This window comes from Chinchilla lanigera, unplaced genomic scaffold, assembly GCF_000276665.1.
Source record: "Chinchilla lanigera isolate Chin_1 unplaced genomic scaffold, ChiLan1.0 scaffold00001, whole genome shotgun sequence".
Taxonomy (NCBI): domain Eukaryota; kingdom Metazoa; phylum Chordata; class Mammalia; order Rodentia; family Chinchillidae; genus Chinchilla; species Chinchilla lanigera.
Window position 1 is genome coordinate 33,968,430 of NW_004955402.1, and position 22,274 is coordinate 33,990,703.

General features: G+C 51.5%; 1 protein-coding gene across 4 annotated transcripts in view; it reads left to right on the forward strand.

Moving 5' to 3' along the window:
- The window catches only part of Ctif (CBP80/20-dependent translation initiation factor), a 279,653-nt gene extending 261,606 nt beyond the window's left edge, over positions 1 to 18,047 (forward strand). For all 4 annotated transcript variants that reach the window (XM_013510556.1, XM_005372899.2, XM_005372901.2 and 1 more), the window contains 2 exons: positions 12,599 to 12,652; positions 14,091 to 18,047. In XM_013510556.1, the coding sequence (XP_013366010.1) occupies positions 12,599 to 12,652; positions 14,091 to 14,306 (270 nt within the window). In that variant the 3' untranslated portion in view covers positions 14,307 to 18,047. The remainder of the gene's footprint in view (positions 1 to 12,598; positions 12,653 to 14,090) is intronic.
- Positions 18,048 to 22,274: the final 4,227 nt, after the last annotated feature.

Sequence of the window (22,274 nt, forward strand, 5' to 3'; positions counted from 1 at the left end):
AAGGAAGGAAGGAAGGAAGGAAGGAAGGAAGGAAGGAAGGAAGGAAGGAAGGAAGGAAGGAAAGAAGGGTCTTGCAGTTTGTCTTTAGGGATCTGGGAACGAGAACCAGGATGGGAGAAAGCATACATAACAGAGAGAATGATGAGGAGACGAGGACAAGACATTTCCACAGACCCGTGAACAAATGAGTTTGGCCAGACCTGAGGTCTGGAGGGAGAAGGAGGAGGGTACAGGGCCCTGTGGACGTGGGCCAGCAAGCAGGAATGCCAGGCTAAGCACTTTATCTCCTTGTACTCGGTCAGTTGAACACAGTAAGAATGCATGGGGAATACAAAATATTGACTCAGATGCTCATTCATCCAAAAAGATCATCTCAATTTAGAAAGAGTTGCCCCATTATTAAAATTTATATTCTGCGAAGGGTAAAGCTCTAAAGCCAAACACTTGCAGGTGCCAATTAAATATTCTTATCTCCAAGTCTCTCAGACTTGGCAGAGAGTACTTACTGAATCCCTTCTGACATCCCCAAGCAGCCCCAGGCCCTTTTCTCAGCCCAGGCCTGTCTGCCCCTCTGTTGGGCGGCTGCCACTCTGAGCACAATGCTAATTATGCCTTTAGCACAGCCCCATTATTCTCTGAACATTCACAGAGCTTACTTGTCCCAGGCCCAGCTGTCTCTACCCAGTCGGTCCTTGCTGACTGCCTTTCACGCTAACCCACCACAGAATCTGCGGAGCTCCCTCTCACAAAGGACAGACCTTGGGCTCAGCTTCTGCAGTGTGACTTCAAAGGCCACCTCTGGAAGATGGCAGCTCTGCTAGGGACCAGGCCACGGAGGGCATGTACCCCTAAAGACAACATGGCAAGACTGTCATGTGGAGCAAGGTTTAAGCAGAGTTCTTCAGAATGCCACACTTTGTGGCGGGAGAATGAGCTGACACGCATGTCGCTTCTGCAACTCCTGAAGGCCCCTGCTGGTCACTCTCCCTCCCCGTGCACACTCTGTGTAGAATCTGAGATTGGCAAGAGGGACAAACTTCCCGAGTGTTAACAGGCCTACCACCCAGATCCTCTGAAAAGCTTCTTCCAGCTCAGGGAAACGTGGGTCAACCCAGCCCCACTGACCGACCACCTTCTGCTGTGGTCTGCGAGTTAGGTGAGATGGGGCCCTCGGTGCAGGGAGCCCCTTCCTGCACCCCAGATGAGCGTCCTTCTGTGCTGCAGTCTTCAAGGTTACTTCAGAGATGCAGAGAAGTCACCACTGTCCACAGCTGCCTCCCCCATCTTTCTTTCCGATCAGATCTATTTGTCTGGCTTCATGGAAAGAAACATTTACACCCCACGGTGTCTCCCATCTCTCCCAGTGACCCACCATGTTCAGGTGGGTGGAAAGAAGGGAGGACTCAGGAAGGCGGTGGGCAGATGTGTGATGGGCAGGACTGGGCAGTGTCCTCGATACTCAGGGACATGGGTAGCTGGAGAGCAGCTCACAGGAACGCTCACCCAGGGGAGGAAAGGACAGTTTCGCAAGCAAGGCCAGGCCTGGTGAGCTGCCCATCGGACGCTGGCACACAGATGGCCTGTTAGGAAATCAGGGAGCCACTCTGTCTCTCTCCAGCAGGCGCTTCTTCTCACTTGCCGCTGCCCTCCTCACTCAGGCACTGGCTCCGGAGTCAGGCTGGTGGCCAGGCAGGCAGCCGGGTACCCTTGCCACAGGCCTGGTGCCCGGGAAGCACCCACTCTCACTTGGCTAATGTTCTCCTGGGGTCCCAGCCTGCCCCCAATAAGGCCAGCCGGCTATCTGTGCCATCTCAGCGGGAGGGCAGGGTGACGCTTAGGGAAGGATTCCAGACTGTTTCCTTGTCGGGTTGAGCTCCAACACCCTTATCTCCTTTCCTGCCAGGCAGGGACTCCTCATTACTTACACAAAAGAAAACTCCACCCAAGACACCCAACTTCCCACCTACTCAAAGGTGGAGGGTTTGTCACTGGTTTCATTAACTTCACCTGGCCCTCAGTCAGGGCAGCCAGGAGGATGCACCAAGCTAATGTTTTAATGTTACGGATTTGGTCCTGCAAAGAGAAGGACTGGAGCAAGCTTGGTGGCTGCTTTGGAAGCTCCTGGGCCTCGGAAATTCTTCTCAGAGGACATACAACCAAGGGATGGGCCAGAGGTTATTCATAAAATTCAGGGGCCACCAGAGTGGGCCAGAGAGGAGAAGAGACTGCTATGGCCTCGGGTAGAACAGGGGAACATGAATAAGGCTGGGTATCCACCACAGAGCCTCTCGCTTTGGCGTCCTGCAGCCTGGGAAGCAGGCAGGTCTTTCTGTTTATTGTTCCCATCTCAGAGAAGGCAGGAACGTGGGAATAGTAACAGGAATGTGGGAGGGTAGCGGATGGGACCACTGAATCCCCTGGATCATCTGATTGCCCAGTTCACAAGGTTCTGTGAGCACTAAAGGTGGACCCCAGCTGCCCAACTTTTTCAGGCTCAGATTGCTGCAGCCTCAAAAGAAGTCTACCCTGAGACACTCAGACTCACCGCTGGTGACGCCTCCGGGAGGCAGGGGGCTGGCTGCGGTGACCCCTCAAGGTCTTGTTCCAGCCCAGCAGTCACTGAGTCTACAGGCAAGTTGCTATGGGAACTGTAACCTTGAATTTCCTGGCTCTGAGGCTGTGAAAATCACAACCTGAACCTTCCGTTGATGTGGGTTTTTCGATTAATTTCCTGTTTGATTGTTTACTTTAGAGAGCGGAAAATGCCTTTGCAGGCAGCTAGTTCCCTCCACCAGACGCTTGTCACACCCTCCCCAAAAAGCCGGCAAGGTCAAGTCCAGGCCTCAGGTGGGGGCCAGCAGCCAGGGGAGGGAACCTGACCCAGCCAGGAGCAGCAGGCAGCCCCCACCTTCCACTGCCCTTCTCCTGGTGCCCCCCCAGGGTCCCTGGCTGGTGGGGTGGACCTATGCTGTCCAGCTTGGTCCCTGCGGGAGGAGCCTGCCCACTGCCCAGAGCCCCGGGCCTGGCCCCCAGCCAGCCCCAACCTGCTGACTCAGGGAGCTGCTTTGTGCCGAGTCAGACACAAAATGCGTTCATTCCTTCCGAGGTGGCCTGAGGGGGTCATGGTCCAGGGATACCTCCTGGATGGATATTCCTGTCTGGGCTGCCCTGAAGGAAGCTAGGAAAGAAACAGCCTCTGCCTCAGTCTCCCTTCGAGCATTCCAGCAGAGAGCAGTGGACAGTGTGCTCAGATGTCCTGACTCCATCCTGCGCCTGCTGTGTTCCTTGGGGGATGGGAGGGCAGACTGGGGGGAGGCCTTCAGGACAAGGGCCCATATCCCCTACATAATGACCTCCCTTGCTGGGGACAGGGAGAACATGGCAGGCTTCAGAGCCCTCCTCCCCACCTCACTTGCTCAAGCCCCAGAGATAGGCACCCACTTTATAAGTCGGGACCCTGAGGCCCAGAAACAGGAGGTAGAATAGGCTACAAGACTACAGACAGACTAGGACGGAAATGGGGGGGGTACTTAGAAGGGCTCCTAACCTCTCAGAAGCCCCCCCTTCATCTGGGGATCATATAACATGCCGTCTGAACTAGAGCAATTTTGAGAAAGGAAGGGGTGCCATAGTAATCACGTCAAGATGGCAGGTGAACACCAGCACCGTCCCAGGCAAACCGGAGAGCAGTCACCCCACCTCTCCCTGGTCTCTCCTCTAATTATATGAGGCTCAGTGCGGGCAGTAGGTAAGCCACTTTGAAGCCAGACTGGACCTGTGTTCAAATCCCATTTTCCCACTTACCCGTGTAAGGGAGGGAGTCATTGAGGGAGTCATTTGAGGGAATCATTTCGCTCTGAGCCTTCCCTTCTGCTGCTCCAACATGAAGAGAGTTATGTGGTCTCTAGCTCCGATAGTCTGGTGTAGGGGCCAAGTAGATTTTAAAATGTACAGAGTACCTACAGCAACCTGCAAAAGATGTCAGCCAAGTGACAAACAAGGAATCCAAAAGTGGTGTGAAGCTTTGAGAAGATCCCTGCGGAAGGGAAGGCCTCAGAGCTGTCTTGGGCATTTCCTGTCCGCCCTAGAGGAGGATGCACAGATGGATGTAGGGGCAGTGAGTGCAGAGGAGACAGACAGAGCTTCTAGAAGGGATGGGAAGGGCACTGAAGGAGAAGCTGGGAGGTGCTGGCTGCAGACACAGCTGACTTCCCTAGCGTTTCACACCTGACCCAGGGGCCTGGGAATTAACAACTGCAGGCGCAGAGAACAGAGCTGCCCAGGCCACTGGCCCGGGCTTGGCCCCAAGAGGAGCCGCTAGAGCTGTGGCTCCTATCCTCTGGCTCCAGTGTCTACAGGATTCTGTGTCTGCTCAGGGCCCCAGATAACGTTTCCACCCCCTGGGGCCAGCTGTGGGATGAAGAATTCCCCCATGTGACATTTACTGCCGCCACTTTGTACTAGATGGTTTGCAAGCTCGGCAGGAAGGAGGCTAATTATTCCCTCTGGGGCGCCTGGTCCGCAGTTAGGGTGCCTGCTGGCCTGGCTGCCTTAGTTAGAAGGGCTAGCAGCCAGACCACAGAGCACAGCTGGGACTGAAGTCCAGTTCTGAGCTAGGCATTTCCTTGACGTCTGACCCTAACCACCATCCCAGGACTCCTTGTTAGGCTAGGGGAAATGTGACATTTGGGGCCGGTTCCCCTCTCCAGAAGGTATCTGCAATCAGGTAGCTAAAGAGTAACGACAGTAAAAAATGAACAGAGAACACACTAACTTCAAAGCTTCACCCACAGGTTGGGCAGCATGAGCATTTACACAAGTGTTATACTGACAGAGTCCCAGCCCCTTCCTTCTGCCTTTCAGGGGCGCTATCCCTTCTCTTATTCCAGCAGGATCCAGCACTTGACCCTGCCTCTCCTGGCTTTCCTCCTTCCTATCCACCTGTAGCCTTTACACAGCCTCCAGACTCTCCTGCCTCAACCACTATTGCCACAGACCCTGTGCCAGTTTCTTTCTCTTGACATCCTACCCTTCCCCTGGTCCATAAGCAAGTTCAAAAACCAAAACAGCAAGGGGAGGTGAAAGGAAGGGGAGGGAGACCCAAAGGAAAAGAAAGCAAGAGTATATTCTTTCTGTCTGTACTTCCAACCTCCCTCCCACGCTCCAGGCCTCAGACCCGGGTTTCTGCCTGCTCCTACCGTGCCCTAAAGTCGCTGTGGCGAAGTTAGCCCTCACACGTCTCATCCAGGGACCTTGGTCCTTGTTCATCTTGCTTGACCCCTCTGAACATTCGACACTATTGACCTTGCACCTCCTCGGCTTCCATGACAGCACTTCTTCCTGTGCCGCTTCGCCCTCTGTCCTTAGCTTCCTCCTCTGTGGATTCCTCCCCTTTAGACATTGCTATTTCCAGGATTGGAGCACTCTCCTCTTCTCATTCTGTGTGTTGTGCAGGTCACCTCACACCCATGACAGCCCCTGGGCACTGAGGCCCCAGATAGCCACTGGTCATCTTCCCTGATCATCAGAGAACCATGGACTCGATATTTTAACACTACGCTCATTTGCTTTTTTTCTTGCCTTCCCAGTACCATAGGTGGCATCACCGTCTACCCAGCTGACCAAGTCCCAAGCCTGGGTGTGGCCCTTCTTCTTCACTGCCCTTTTTCTCACTCTCATTTCTAATTCTTATAATATTCTGCCTCTTAAACCTTCTCCTTCCTTTGTGCTTCCCTTAATTTGAGCCACTGTAATTTCATAAGACAGCCTCCTCGCTGGTCTCTAGTCCCAACAACACCCTCCCAGTCCAGTTTCTCTTCCACTCTCTGCAAGAAAGAGTTTTTCTAAACTGCAAATAATATCTCACTACTCTCCATTTTGAAATGTTTTAGTGACTCTTGGGACAAAATTCAAATTCAGTAGTATAATATCTGGAGCACTTTAGGACATGATCTTTGCCTTCTTTATCATCATATCCTGCCCCTCCCCCCACCAAGCACCATATATTTTAGGCATCTTGAAGTATTTGTGCACTAGTGCATTCTGTTTGGTGACATTCTTCTTATCCACATACCTGGAGTGTTCTCCACCATCACCCTTCTGTCCCATGCTCCAACCCCATAGGCCTAGCAAAACTGTCTTGATTGCCCCCAATTAGATTGTGAGTTACAACTCTTACCCTTCTTGGTACCCCTGCATTTACACCATGGTTAACACACATTAGATGTTCCATAAATGTTGAAAGGATGTGTAGGTGGATAGGCAGGAAGATGGATAAATGAATGAGTAGATGGGTGGAAAAATAGATGTGTAGGTTGATGGTTAATGGTCACCAACCCAAAGAATAGGTAAAACCAAGCCAGGCATGGTGGTGTACTTCTACAGTCCCAGCACTTGGGATGCTGAGGCAGGAGGATCTTCCTGAGCAACTTAGTGACACCCTGTCTCAGAGTTTTTAAATAAATAAATAATGAATGAATAAATAAATCAGGCTGAGGATGTAGCACAGTGCAAAGTCTCTAGATTCAATCTCCACTACCACCAAAAAAAGAAAAGTGAGAAAGACTAGGTAGGTTAAGACCAATTTAATTTTGTAAAGACTCAGGCTGACTCTTGTCACCACTCAACAGAATTAAGAATTATGAGCTCTAACCAGCAAAAATAAGGATTAGCAAATCGGAGAGAAATTAAATTATTCCTTAAGGAACAGTGTGCTGACCTAGGACTCTTGAGCTTCTGCTAGCTCCGCTCAGACTCATTGTCTGTCTGACTTGTAGAAGCCACTTAACTACTGAGCCTTGGTTTCTCCATCTATTAAGTAGAGATAATAATGCCTGTGGCCTTTGCCTGTCTCCACAAGAGTGTCATGAGGGTAAAATGGGATGGTGCATGCCGTGTGTAGAGATCTGCAGGGAAGGTATATGTTTATAAAGATATAAATGTAATAACAGTAATAACACCTTGCATTTGAATCAAGCCTTGCACTTTTTCAAAGCTCTTTCACATACATTATCTCAGTTGACTCTCAAAACAGTTCTAGGCAGGGTTTATCCCCAATCTCAGGTGAGGACCAGAAGTGCAATGTGATTAAGGGGCCTGCCCAGGGTTACTTTTAGTGAGCAGCAGGTCTTCTGACTCCACGCTGCTGCGTATATTTGATGATAGCCTTTCCTGGGTAGATTATCTACTTCCCTGCCTCCCTGAACAGAGACCCACATGTAATTGACCCTCTTCTTGATGACTCAAAGTCATTACCATGAGCATTAGTTCCTGTGCTATCCTCTAGACTTAGCTATAGATGCACGTCCAGGGCCAACAGTGGTGCAGGGCACATGAGCCCTGACTGTCCCTAAGGATGCAGGTGGCCATCTGTGGGCCTCACCATAGCCACCAGTCTGTGCCCTGTGCCAGGCACTGGGGCTGTCTCTTCTGGTTCTGCCTATTCTTCTCCCTCTCCCCTTTCTCTACTGTCAATGTGCCCAGCACTGTGGCTGCCTCCCTCTCTCACTCTCTGCTCTTTCTTCCTCTCTCCTCTGACCTGGAACTTCTTCTACACTTTCAGCCTGCACTGTCAAGCCCTGGACTTTCCTTCCACCTACCCAGCCAGTCAGAGTGCTCTGGTGGGCCTTGTTCTCCAGCAAAGCAGCCAATCACAGATGCTGTGCAAACTTCCCACTCCTGCTCCTTCACTGCTGTTCTCCAGCCCACCCCACAACTCCCTCCAAAGGAGGGAAGCTCCTGAAGCAAGCAGGTCCCAAGCTGAGCTTTTGCTATGGCCGCTTTGGGCAGCCTGGGGTCTGTTCTACTGACGCTGCAGCGTGTGCTGTGTGGGGACATGGGTGGTCAGTAAGAGCTGGCCAGCAGGCCTTGGGTTGATACCCTTCACCAGAAAGGCAAGCAGTTGTGATCTCCACACTCGTCCCTGCCTGCACAGCAAGGCAGCCCCACAGGTCCTTCTATCAGCACCCTCTTCCCTCCTGCCGGGTGGCATCTCAACAGCCAGCCTGGTTCCATCCTGGGCACGCCTTGGGCGGCATGCCCGCGCCCCATGGCCCTTCCCCAGGGACTCTGGGATGCTCTTTCTCCCTGGTTGCTGTTGAGTCGAGCACCTTGGCTTCTCCCCAGGGAGGATATGATGGGTGTGCCCACAACAAGTCTCCGGCAGAGACAATAGGACAGGAATGTATTCGCTTCCGAACAAACACTGTGTGGGCTCGCACAATTGCCTTGGATTCTCATCCAAGAAACACATCTCGCTGTGCAAGGGCGCGGGTGGCTTGCCTGCCCCAGCCCGCCCACATCCCTCTCTGTGCCAGAGACTCTGATCAGGGGCCGCCTCTCCCCCCAACCCAGGCCTTCAGCCAGCAGGGCGGCCAGGCTCCGGCCTCCATCTTTGTCATGGGACAGGGACAACCCTGCCCTCCCAAATGGTACCTGCTCTGGCTGCTGCCTTTGTAACCATTTTTTTTTTTTTTAAACTATGGGAAAATACACAGAACATAAAATTCATCCTTTGAGCAATTTTTAAGTGTACATTTCTGTGATGTTACATCCTCTCTCGTTGCTGAGCAGCCGTAGCCACCATCCATCTCCAGAACGTCTTCATCTTCTCCAGTCAAAACACTAATTCCCCACCCCTCACCTTAGCCCCTGGCAACCACCATCTCCTTTCTGTCTCTGTATGTGACTTTTCATTCTAAGTTCCTCATATAAATAGAATCATATAGTATTTGTCTTTTTGTGCATAACTTCTTGAAGGTTCGTTCATGTGGCTGCCTATATCAGAACTACCTTCCTTTTTAAGGCTATGTACTGTTTCATTGTATACATGAGCCAGTTGTTTATCCATTCTCCCATTGGTGGACACTTGGGTTGCTCTGCCTTTGGGCCGTTGTCTATCACGCAGCTATAAGTATAAGTACACAAGTACTATGTCCATTCAAGTAGCCACTGCTTTTCGAGATTCATCTTTGAGTTAGAAAATGCAGTTATCTTCTGAATAGCCCAAATAGAACATTCATAAATGAGAGAGCTACTTGGCCTCCTCGTCGTAGCAGCAGGGATCATTTATCCCAAAGCTATCTGCCCCGCAGGAAAACAGCCCTGAAGATGTGAGACACAGAACAGGAATTTGGGGCCAGGGTAGAAGAGTGGAAAGGTTCTGCACTTAGGATGATGTCCACAAAGGGCAAGTCCAGTGGAATGTTCTGAGGAGCCCAGGACCTGGCACTGAGCAGCGTTCAGGGAGGGAGCCCCTGTTGGGAGTTGGTGGGGAACAGTCTCTTGTTATACACAAAGAACAGCAGACCTGGGGTAGTGAAGGTCCCTCAGAGGGTGGGAGTGGAGGCTGAAGGAGTCACCCTCCCCTGTCCGTGCTGCTCCGAGGACCTGAGTGTGCACTCATAAAAGCTGGCATGGAAAGGCCAAGTCTGTATTTGTGGGGAGGACAGGACATTGTCTGCAGCCACCAATCCCTTCACATACTCTCTGCATTCCAGCAACTTTGAAGGAAAAGGAAAACGCAAAACTCTCAGCCCTCCATGGCTTCCTTGAGAAAGCCCAGCAAGCCGTGTGCAGGGGGCTGGCCACACAATGTGATTTTTGGCTGTGCACAGACTTTCCCAAACAACCAACCAAGAGATAAGGTTGGAGGAGAGAACCCGCCCACAGCCCCGCTGGAGAGGCCTGATCAGTCTGTCCCCTGCCTGGTAATCCGGGACCCCGGCCCTGCCAAGGAGGAAGCAGTGGCAGCAGCCCCCAGAAGCATGGCTGTGGAGAGTGTGGGCCTACAGAGGGCACGTGGTGTGCTCACAAAAGGGGGGAAGACAAGAGGAAAAAGAGGAAGATTGCAAACCTGTGGAGAAGCCCTGGCCTCACAGCACAGGGGAGCTGAGGGCAGGAGGAGGCCTGGGGCAGTAGCCAGAACAAGGAGGGAACCCTGGCTCACAGGGCAACATTTCTGTTGACAGCACCAGGAGGCTTTGCAAGGCTCTCCCTGCACTCTCAACCAGGTCTGAAGGCCCACTGTCCATGAGGACAGACAGCCTGCATTTCACAGCAGGAATTCCTTGTCAGACCCAGGCTCTTTGAAGAATCTTCCATTATGTTACCTCACTTGTCCCTCAACCTCAGATTAGCCAGCCCCCGAGGGAGGCACTAGGGACCCTACAAAGCTGGTCAAAGGATACAACAGGACTGGGGATATAGCTCAGTGGCACAAGCATCTGCCCGGCAAGCATAAGGTCGTGAGTCCAATTCCCAGTACCAAAAAAAGGATAGAACAGGGCCTAGGAGCATCTGATCCACCATGAGAAACCTGGATTGAGCATCCAGCCCGAGCCCATCTCTCCACCATCCCACCAGCTCTCACATTCTCTTCTACCCCGCCTACCTGCCACTGCCCAGTCTGTCTCAGGACTTCCTCCCCCAGATCCAAAACCTTCTCCCTTTCTGTGATTTCCACTAGCAACTTTTATTTGAAGGATTTTTTTCCTGCTAAGCAGCAGGGGAAGCATCTGAGAGAAATTTACCATGGCACAAAGTTCCAGAACATTCCTCAGAGCTCTCTTTGCACTTGTCCCCATCTTCCCTGTGGACTAAGTGAGGTCAAGCCCACCTTTCTCTCTGACCTTGTATCAGACAATCACAGAACCCTGGAATCCCCGGGACCTCCCCCTGTGAGAGTGAGCTGGGTTGGATGCTAGCCCATAAAGTCTGCTGCAAGGTGAACCCTTCCCCAATGATTCCCACAACTTGCCTTCTGGTCCCCTCTCTAGCTTCCTGAATCCTCCAAGTGAGAGACCCTTCCCTATGCAGCCCCTAGGTGCTGGCTTTGTAGAAAGCCTCCTTTGGCTGTCCTGAAGGATTAGCAGTCCTGGAATTAGTGACAAGAAAAGTCCAGAAGCAGACACATATATGTAGGGGTGCATAGCTGTGTGATACAGCTTAGTCCGCTGTGCAGACATGTCAAATGGATGTGCAAAGTACTTTTGATCTTTTGTTCTAAGGATACTGCCTGTGCCATATAGCATGTGTGTGGGTATATGGGCAGGAGAAGTTTCTAGAAGCTGGATCAGTGAGTGTGTACCCTTGCTATGTTGATAATTACTGCCAGGTTGCCATCTGTAGAGTTTCTACCCCACCCCAGTACTGGGGATTGAATCCAGGGCATTCCCACTGAGCTACATCCTTAGTCCCTTTTCTCTATTTTGAATTTTAAGACAGGGTCTGACTAAGTTGCTAAGTTGTGAGGGCTGGGCCTGAACTTGCAATCCTCCTGCCTCAGTATCCCAAAGTGCTGGGATTACAGGTCTGTGCCACCACACCCAGCTGAGTTGTACGAATTTACTATCTTGTACTTCCACATGCATGTATGTTTGCAGAAGCTATTTGTTAACAAATATTCTCCAAGAACTTTCTAGTCACCAGGTGCTGCACTCACCCTGGGGATAGCATTCCACAAAGCAGGCCCTGCCCTCATGAAGCTTCCTTTCTTCTGGAGGGAGACACACAGCAAGCAAATAGGTAGATAGTGTGTCGGAGGAGAGTGAGGGTGACCAGGTCTGCACAGATTGCTCAGGGCAGCCACTCTGATGAGGTGTGCTCAGCCAGAGCTCTGCACAGGGTAAGGTGAGCTATGGACTAGCTGAGAATTCCTGGAACAGAGTGCAAAAGTCCTGAGTTGAAAATGTGGTACATGCTACACCACGGAGGAACTCGGCAAACATTAAGTGAATACAGCTAATCGCAAAAGACCACATATTGTCTGATTGCTTTCATAGGATATGCCCAACATAGGAAAATCCACAGACACAGGATCCTTCCTGTCGCTAGGTGTTACCAGGGGCTAGAGTGAACCAGAAAAGGGTTCACTAGTGGGTATGAATTTCTTTTAAAGGTGATGAAAATGTTCTGGAATTCGGGGGTAGTAATGGTTGCCTAACTCTGAATATCCTAAAGCCCACTGAATTTTACACTTTAAAAAGGTGAAGTTTATGTTATAATATCTCAGTTTTATGAATTATATCTCAATTTAGAAAGAAATAGAATGCACCAGGCAGGTAGAGGGAACCCTGGTTGGGTATGTGACCAGGCCAAGCGCTGAGCAGCCTGGTTAGGCCCTGGTTAGAAAGCACTATGGTCTCTGGGTAAATCCGTAAACTCATTGCCTTGGTTTTGAAAGATTGCAGTGTTGGACTACTGGAGAAGAATTCTTGCTTACTGGACATCCTCCCCTGGCTGGGCTCAGGGGTGCTGCCCAGTGGCTAAGCTTTTTCACACACAGGCTCTCCAAGTGGAAATCCTTAAGTTCACTGCACTCAGCATACCTGCCACCACCTTCAGACCCCCCACAGCCCTTCTCTGTGAGGGCTTCTACTTGCACCAGGACTCAATACTGTACAGTGCCCTCTGGCTGCCCAACGCAAGCAGAAATCACTTCTGGGCACATTTTCCTTCTGATCTGCATGGGCTCTCGCTCCAGCCTGTCCCTCAGACATGTTTGTCACAGGACAAACATCAGGCCTGGGTCTGGAGTGACCAGAGCGAGGCAGGACAGCCCGGCCACCATAACTGATTTCCTCTCTGCCCCTTTCCACAGCTCTTGCAGTCTCAGGATGTGAAGGAAGATGCTGTCCTTTGCTGCTCTATGGAGGTAAGCAGTGGGGCTCAGAACCATGCGTCCCTCACACTGCACAACTGGGGGTGCTGGGGTCACTGGAGCATCTAAAGATCCAGAGGAAATGTTTGTTGAGTGGGGCTGGCAGGGGGTAGCTTCTTGAGTGGGCATGGAATGCTGCACCCAGAGCCGACCACCCTACACCAGGTAAGTGCTGATGATGACTCTCAGGAGCTAGGTGCTACCTCCATTCCCAGGGGGTAGCCAGTGTTCACTGACATTCTTCCTCTGGGGTCTGCTGTTACAGACTGGCTCTGGCTGGTCCCTGGAGCATATGTTTGCCTTGCAAACAGCTCAGAGTCACTCAAAGTGGAGCGCAGGGAAGAGGGGGCATCCAGCTTGGGGCCTCAGCCTGGTAGCACTGAGTATGCCGTATAGGTGGCTCCCAAGCTGTAAAGGAGGAGCTCAGAGAATAGAAGTGCCAGGAGCCTGGACAGAAGCCTTGGTCTGCGAGATGGTCATTTGTTTCATTTGTTGGACTCAGCAGTACAACACGTTGCTCGAGGAGATGAGGGCTGGAGAAGAATGGTCCCTACCCTCAGCCAGCTTCCAGGCTGGTTAGGGACAGGTCCCAAACACACACACCGGGTGGAAGGCTATGTGGAGTGTGTGTGTCAGTACAGCACGCACATCCTTGCAAGTCAGGGGAGAGATGTCAGGGTGGGCCCAGGAGGTCAAGGAAGACTTTGTGAAGAAGGCAGATTTGATTGGCAGGGGGGCGGGAGGGGGTGACAACAGCTAGAGGTAGGACAACAATAGGGACCAAGGGAGCTACTGGCCAGTAGTTCACTGGCCCAGAAAAATTGGAGCGTCTTCTTTCAAAGAGTTTCTCAAGATTATGAGGTCTCTCAAGATCATCCAGCTGGCCTTCTGCCCAAGTTTATATTTCTCTCCTCCCCTCATCACAAGCAAGGGCAGACGTTGTTTGGGGGGGCTGGAGAGAAGGGGAGAAATAGGAGACCTCATCCCTGCTCTCAGGTTTCACCTCACACAGGCACATGCAGGTAATACTGACCAAGCTCATTTCCAGAGAGATCCCCCACAAGGGGAAGTTAACACAGAGCCACCTGATCGCCCAAGGGAGCAGATCACTGGGGCTGCTTGAGGGTGTGAGTGTAGTCAGGGAAGGCTCCCTGTAGGAGGAGAAGTTCTTGGGTGAAATGGACAAAGGATATGTTCCTGGTGAGGGCTCTTTGGGGCCTGGGCAGCAGACAATATTGACTCCTCTCATTCCTGCTGATAGATGGTTATTCAGTGTGGGACTACACAGGTGATTTTCCCATCTGGGCCTGCATGTCACTAGCACAGTCCAGCTGTTTCTTGTCCCGGCCCCCAGCCCACCTAATGAAGGTGGTCAGGTAACACTGTAGCACCCAAGTCTTGTCCTAATCAGCCCCCGCTTCTCCACCTGCAGCTACAGAGCACAGGGCGACTTCTGGAAGAACAGCTGCCTGAGATGATGACGGAGCTGCTAGCCAGCGCTCGAGATAAGATGCTGTGCCCCTCGGAGTCCATGCTGACCCGGTCACTGCTCCTAGAGGTCATCGAGCTCCACGCCAACAGCTGGAACCCTCTGACGCCCCCTATCACGCAGTACTACAACAGAACCATCCAGAAACTGACAGCCTGACAGCCAGGGGGCCTGGCGGGCAGCCCGCGGGCAGCTGGGGCCCTGGTGCGCAGAGCCAGATGGACAGGCGGGAGGACAGGGGTGGCCCTGGTGGGAGAAAGAAACGGGCAGGAAGGCAGGCAGAGTCAGTGGCCAATCTGGAGCCAGCCAGGAAAGGGATCAAATCCCTGAGAAGAGTGCCCCGCCCTGCACATAAACACCCCCACCTCAGCCTGAGCATGTGGCGGCTCCCACCAGTAAGGGAAGCATGTTTCTTTTCCATGGTGGCCCCGGTCTGCAACCTCCCTCGTTCTCACCCCTCTCTGCCCCCTACCATCCAACCCATCCACCTCAAGCAGAGATCTTGTCTCTGCAACTCCTCAGAGCCCCCCTCACCCCCGCACCCCCGCCCCGCCAGCCTCAACACCAGCCTCCCACACTGGGGCACTGCTTGGGTCAGAAAGGATCTCAGAAGGCTGAAAAAGTGGGTCGAGACGGGCTTCCATTGTTCCCTGCGTGCTGTCAGCCACAGTCGCCAACTGGCAGCAGGCAACATGTAGCAGATGTCCGGGAGGACAAAGGCAGGCACGGTCCCCACCAGCCGCCAGTAATTGACGGCCTTTGTCAGCCACAGTGGAGCTAGGGAGAGGCGCTTTTCTCTAACCTTCACACCCATCCCTCCCAACCTCAGTTCCTCCAGCCTTGGGCCCCCAGCCCAGGCCTAGGGGGCTGGCAGCGAGGAGGGGAACTGGAGCTTGCAACTCAGCTTGCACCCTTTTCTTTTATTGTGTTTTATTTTTCAAAAGTTGGTTGCTTTGAAGTCTCTTCTCTCAATGAAAATATCCTCCATGTGATCACACAGTCAGCCCTGCAAGGACCCCCTGATTAATAGGAGATCAAACCCGGCCCCCTCTGGAAGGATTCTAGCCATAGACAGCTTGCCAGTAGCCAATTAGGGTAATTGGAAACTTCTGCCCCGGCGGGGGTCCCCCGCTGGAATTCTGTGTTCCTCCCCCGCTGGTCTGCAGCGACTCTGCTCTCCAGTTTCTGTCTCTCAAAGGACCTGGTACTGAGGTTGCTGGACTGCATTAGACCTGGTCCTAGCCATGGGGGTCTTGTGGCAAACAGGGCCCAGAACAAGGCTGGCAAACTAAAACCAAAATGAAAGTCTTGTCCTAAGTGCCTAGTGAGGAGAAAGATGGAGTGGGAGCTGCCTGGCTCCCTAGGATTTGTCTAAGTCATGGGCTATGTCACTGCCCAAGCCTTATCCTAGGCAGGATCCAGAAGCCCTTCCAGCTGTTAGGAAAGGGAGAAAGCACTGAGTCGTAAGAAGGACAGTCAGGTAGGCTTTCCCAGCTGAAAATAAGGCTGGGTTTTTTGGAAGGCCTTGGCCTGGGGAGCAGGCCCTTCTGTGAAAGGAAAGTGAGGTCAAGCTCTGGGATGCTGGTATCAGGATCATGACCAGTGTCCACACAGCCCACATGGGGGGGTAGAGCCCATGCTTTGATGAGTCCCCAGAAAATGCCATGAGAACCCAGCAGCTTCCTGATTTGGTCCTTTATTGAGGTTGGTTATACCCTAGGTCACACTGGAAACCTCTTATGGCCTCCTGATCCAAATCAGACTAGCTGGGAGTTGAAGGGTGGGGAAAGTTTCTGCAGATCGTTTCTGAGTCTAGAAAGAAGTTTCCCATTCTGCCTGGCTTTCCCCCACTAAAACTGGCCTTCCAGCCCTAGGATGGGAGCCTGTGCCAGTCCCCATCCCCCCCCCCCGCCCCGCTAGAAAAAGCCTAGTTGGGACAAGGTGTGGGAGGGCACAGTTTCCCTTTAAATAGGTCAATGGCCTCTGCCAAGAGGCCCACACTGCCCCTGGCTGGCCCTGGCCCCTGCCTTCTTCCTCCCCGACTCTTTCTTCCCAAGCTTTCTCAAGCTGCTTCTTACTGCTTTCTCTCCTGCACCAGCCCTTAGGCCCAGCCTGGGGCCCGGGGACACCAGAAACCCCACAGGAGGCCTTGAAGGAAGAGTGGGGCTGATGTTCGGATGCTCAGAGAGGGCACTGGGGAAATCATGCTCTCATGGAGTCAGGCAGCCCTGGCCAGGCAGCTGCTCTCTGCAGCTGCAGAGGGCCACACCTATGCTTAAAAGGGCCCCTCTTCCCTTAGGTGGGGTGTGTGTGTGTGTGTGTGTGTGTGTGCGCGCGCGCGCGCGCGTGTGCACGCATGCACACATACACAAGCATGTGTATGCTTCAGCAGAGAATAAAGCAGGGTGCCCAGAAGACAGAGGCCTGAGAGTTGGGTCTCCTAGCCCCCTCATTGGGCTCACAGGCAGACTCTAAGAAGAGGGCTCCCAAATTCTGTGTGGAGGGGCTGGTGTCCCCTGTGAAAGTAAGAAACAGAGAACATTGTGGGCACCAAGGGTCAGATGTGCCTCCCTCCCAATGGCCTGTTTGTTGGGGGTCTTGCCTCAGGGCCAGCCTCTCTTTGGCCGTGAGGACTAGTGTGAAGATGTGAGGTATAAATATGTATTATATATAAATATATTTTTAATTACGTGTTGTGTCACAGTGGCTCCAGACGTACAGTTTGCCTAATTTGTTCCACTGCTTGAAAGCACTTCCTGGCCCATCTGAATAACACTTTTGGCTGTTTTTCTAAATGCAGGTTGCTGCTACTTTTTCAGACATGGAAGGAAAACATTTAAAAAAAATTTTTTTTTAAAGAAACAGCAAAGCCTAAAATTTAAGAGTCTGGGGCAACTTCCCATGGCAGACTCTCAGACAGGAAGGAGGGGGGCAGAAGTGGGTGCCCCACAGAACCCTGCCTCTTCTCTGTACCAGAGCCCCCTCTGCTTTGAAAGAAAAGCCCGCTAAATGTTGTATCCCCACTCGGCAGCAGACCTTGGGGCATGGAAGAGGCACACTGCAACCGTCTCATGTTGATCCTTCTTGTCCCCCTGCCTGTCAGGATGAGTTAGTCTCTGTTTTCCTCTCAGGCAGCCCACCTGCCATTGTCCTGCCCCCCAAGGCCTGGTGGCTGTGCCTGAGCTCTGGTGCACAGTCCCAGAAGGGCTCCCAGGCTCCCTTGGATGAAGCTGGGAGCTCCATCATCCTCCATGGGATGATGGTGCACCCCCAAACCCAGCTTTGTCTGTTTGTCTTTCCTTAACCAGTCTGTAAACCTTTATAGTTTGGGGATTGTCCTGTCCCTCTGTGTAAATGTAAATGTTGACCCAGTCGGTATTTATTCTAATTTTTATTTTATTTTATTTTCTCGGAGGGGTGGGATTGTGGGAACTGTACCACTGGTCACGCCCTGGGCAGCTGCAGAGGCTGAGGCCCAGATGGCTTGGCTGCCAAGAGGAGCAGCCCCCTGGGGCCACCCCAGACAGCCGCCTCCAGGAAGCCCGGTCCCAGGCCGCTATCTGGCATCAGAAGCCGCCAGTGTTCCTTGTCGCACAGACGCTCGGGCCTGCTGTGGCATGGTGTCCCTCAGCTGCCAGACACTCTGTTGGGAAACCTCTGGCTGGGCCTCAAGGATGCGGGTCAGAGAAAACGACTCTCCTCCGCTCAGGACGCTTGCATGGAAGGTCCAGCGGCCTCACCCGAGCCAGCTGGTAGCCGGACAGCAGGACTACCTCCCACCGAAGCTGCAGCGGAACCCTGCTCACGCCGATACCTTCCCCCCGTTGGTATGTCCTGCTTTCCAGCTGAACCCAAACTACAAGTGGGTTTAAAAAAATAAACAATACCAAAAACCAAAAATGCCCTGAATCTGTGTCCTTTGTGTGTTCAACAAAGAAGCCATTTCCCAAAGGCTTTGTGCCTCACTCAGCGGGGCTGGCAGGGGCCTCTGAGGAGCTCTTTCCAGGCGATGAGCTAATGAGAAGAGTCCCCACGGGGTGGCCACTGTGGGGAGTAAGGGCAGGCTCTGGGGCCTGGTGACAGTGAAGAAGTTGGTCCAGGAAAACATGGGTGAAAGAGAGTTCTGCCCTCAAAAGCTGGGCACTGTGGCCTATCCAAGGTGCTAGAATTTCTTAGAAAAAATGGCTTTCATAATACAGCCTGGGTTTGCTGCATATTCAACCTCTCCACCGCCACTACCTGCCCCTTCCCAGGAAATGTCCCTGGGGCATTTGGCAATGACTCACTTGAAGAAGGCTGAGACTTGGGCCTGGCAGCTTCCAAAAGTTGGTAGCAAGAGGGTGTCCTGTCCCAGTTGATCAAATGGGTCTTTCATCCAAGAATCCCAGAAGGGCTCAGTGATTTATTTTCCTGTGATGACATGTCCCTCCTGTGCACAGTCCCCCATGGCAAGGCAGTAGGGACACTGCCTCCTGGTAACAGAATCTCGCTGGGATTCTTGCTGGCTGGAACTAGCCCTGTCTTTCAGCTACGCAGGCGGCAGCCACAGGATCCACCCTTCATCCTCTCCTGTCCTGGCTGCTGAGAATCACACCCCCTCTGCTGTTACTGAGTCACACCCCTCTGTGACACTGCATGGGGACAGCAAAGAGTACACAGATTGGGTAGAAGGAAATAACATTTTAATGAAACAGTTGAGACGCTTGTCAAGCCATTTTTTCAACAAAATGCAGAAGAGTAGCAGCAGAAATTGAAGGTCAAAAAGAAAAGTGTTTGAAGTTAAGGTAGAGGGTGGGAAGAGGGAGTCCTAGCAATACTTCACCTAAGGTACTCTACATGATCAGAGAAACTTCTCTGGTAACGTACTATAGAAATGATCTCTGAAAGTATATCCTTTCACCTAAGGGAGAGATTGTTCTGAATGGCTTAGGCCAGTTTCTGAAGGTTCTAAATTGTTCCTATGAAACCTGTCCTCCAAAAAATAAATATTTCAATCCTGCATTTCACCACCATCTCTGCTAATGTGTGTTCTCTGTCATCTTGGGAGAGTTACGTATGTGCTGGGTCTATAGGAAAGGAGGAGCAGGAAATTTTATTTTGGATGAATTGGCTAGATCACACATACACATACAAATGCCTGCACGCACGGACACACACACACACACACACACACACACACACACACGAGTTGTACAGGCCTTTAAGGTACTACAGCAAAAATGGTGGGCAAGGAATGGAGCAGTAGGAAGGGAAGGAGTGGTCACACTTTAGTGTTAATGATATTATTTCCCCAATTCCCCCCATAGCTTGAGTTTCCCATAGACTGTCTCAGTTGGTCCAGTGAAGCAGGCAGACAAGTATTTTCTTTGTTTTTGTTTTCTGCAGTGCTGGAGGTGGAAACCTAGGCAAGTGCGCCACCACTGAGCTACATCCCAAGCCTAGACAGTGATTTTGATTCCCCTTACACAGATGAACCAAAGGCCACACTGTGAAAGCCAGAGCTGAATGTGAGAGCCCAGTGCCCTTTCCACTAGCCATTCTGTCCTCATTTCCAGTCAGTCACACCAGAAGACAAAAGAGTAGCCCACTGCCTGCTGAGACAGCCTGGGCAGGCCGCACAGGCTCCCTCTGTGCCTGTAGGAACCAAGGCCGTGAGGAAACAGCTATCAAGCAAGGTGGGCAGGAAGAGAAAGGTGCAGTTTGGTGCTGTTGTATAAAAGGATCCATCATAATATGTACTGTGTGTCCTGGCAGATTTCAGTTCCTCCAGGCCAGTGGTTCTCATGTAGGTAGACAGTGAGGGAGACTTCAGGAGGACACTTCAAGCTTGGGGCCAGATTTGCACTTCCCTAGAAATTTTATCAAGGTACTTGCTCAAACAAGACTCACATACACCAAAAATTTGCAAATTCTGGCCGTAGGCAGGCATCTTCTTCTGGTGGGTACATGTCGTACCTTAGATGGAATGCAAGAGAAAAGATGGTTGAGATCCACCACCCACCTCTCCAGGAACATAGTGCAATAATGACCATGAGAACTGTCACAAGTCTTGCAGAGTTCACATCTAGGAACAGCAGGCCATGTTGCGACATTCCTCAACTTGGTGTGCTGGGGTTTGCCCTCTACGTTGAAATGGGAGCAGTTAGCATATTTGTAGTGGCTGAGGGCCTGCAGTAAGCTGCTTGAGTGTGGCATAAAATATGGACCAAGGGCTGCATTCTGACTTCAGGGATTCTATGCACTTTTGCCATCATAGGTCCTTTCCTCTAAAAATAATTAGATTTTACAACTATGTTATAAAGACAAACACATTAATATTATTTATTAACAGATCTTCTGCAACCTAGGAGTTTTTGGTTTTGGTTCTTTTTTTTTTTTTTTTTTTTTTGAGATAGAGTCTTGCTATGTAGTGCAGGCTGAACTTGAACTCACTGTGTAGCATAGGCTGGCCTCAAACTCACAGCAATCCTCCTGCATCAGCCTCCCAAGTGTTGGTATTACAGGTGCATACCACCACAACCAGCTTAAATTCTGATTTTAAAAGAAAATATTTTGGCTGGGCATGGTGGGGTACACCTGTAGTCCCAGCATTCAGGAGACTGAAGCAGGAGGATCACCATGAGTTCAAGGGCAGCCTGAACTATATAATGAATTCAAGCCCAGCCTGAGCTACATAGTGAGACCCTATCTCAAAAACAAAAACAAAAAAAAGAGAGAAAAGAAAACATTTTGTGAGCCCTCAAAAGTATTAAATATCTTAGTCTGTTCAGACTGCTATAACAAAGTGCTACCAACTGGGTGGTTTATAGATAAAAGGAATTTATTTTTCCCAATCCTGCAAGTCCAAAATGAGAGTACCGGCACAGTCTAGTTCTAATGAGAACCTTCCAGGTTGCAACCTGCTGTCTTCTCACTGTGTCCTCACATGGCAGAAATTGGGTAAGAGTTCCCTGGGGTTCCTTTCATAAGGGCACTAGCTCCATTCACGAGGGCTCCGTTTCATGATCTCCCAATGGCTTTACCTCCAAACACTATCATCTCAAGGGTTAGAATTGTAGCATGTTACTTGGGGGGTGGGGACACATTCAGTCCATAGCAGCACCTAAGTACTATGCCCAATGAGAAGAGTCAGGCTCAGCAGTTACCTGAACAAGGATCCCCATGCTCCCCGCTGCCCATCTGGGCTCAGAATGACTTTACACAGCCGTAAGGGTGGTCAAGGGGCAACGCACACTGCAGGCTCCCAAAGAGGCAGCTGGCTGGCTCCGGAAGCCAGTGCTGTGGCTGCTTCTGCTCTCGCCGGCATGCTGACCCAGAGTGCGAGGCCAGTAGCCGCTCTCCCCCTGCCAAGGAGACTGCCCCTGAAGCCAAATCATCACACTGTGCTGTCTCTTCTCACAGCCCTTCCCACACGTGGTCTACTCCTTTGAAGGAAGGAAACACAGCTCTTCTACCCCTTTCACAGTTGGAGAAACTGAGGCCTAGAGAGTCATAATGGTGCTTTGTAGATCTCACATCCATGATCTCATTTAATAAATACCCTGACCAGGTGACAGATACTTTTAACCTCATTTTAAAGACAGGCTTTGAGAGGCAACGTGGCAAACCCTTATCATGTGACTAGAAGCTGGACAAGCCAGGCCTTAAACTACTGCTTTCTTAGTCTTGAGATAGGCCGAGGCTGTGTGTGTGGACCTGGCTGAGGATCTACATACCTGGGCTCTGTACCCAACACCATTTTTATGCACCCTGCCCTCGTCCAATCCCTGGTATGCGTCTGGTACCTCCTTCTGCCCCACCATGTGGGGTGCCCAGTGTTCCCTGACTCTAATGGATCTCGCTCCCCACTGTCTCCCTAGTCACTGAGTCTTGAGCACTCACAGCGGTGGGTGTGATTAGCCCTGGGTGACAGATGAAGTCTTAGAATATGGCCCAGTTCCACAGCTGACTTAAAGCAGGGATGGTTGCAAGCGTGATCCTCTTCACCACCATCGCCTGAGTACCATCACAATCCCAGCCCTTTAGGAAAAAAAAAAAAACAAAAAACCCTCACTTGTGCTGAAGGTTCCAGGAAAATAAGCAAAGGTGAAAATCCTGAAGCACCTTAATGTCGTTGGTTCCCAGGCA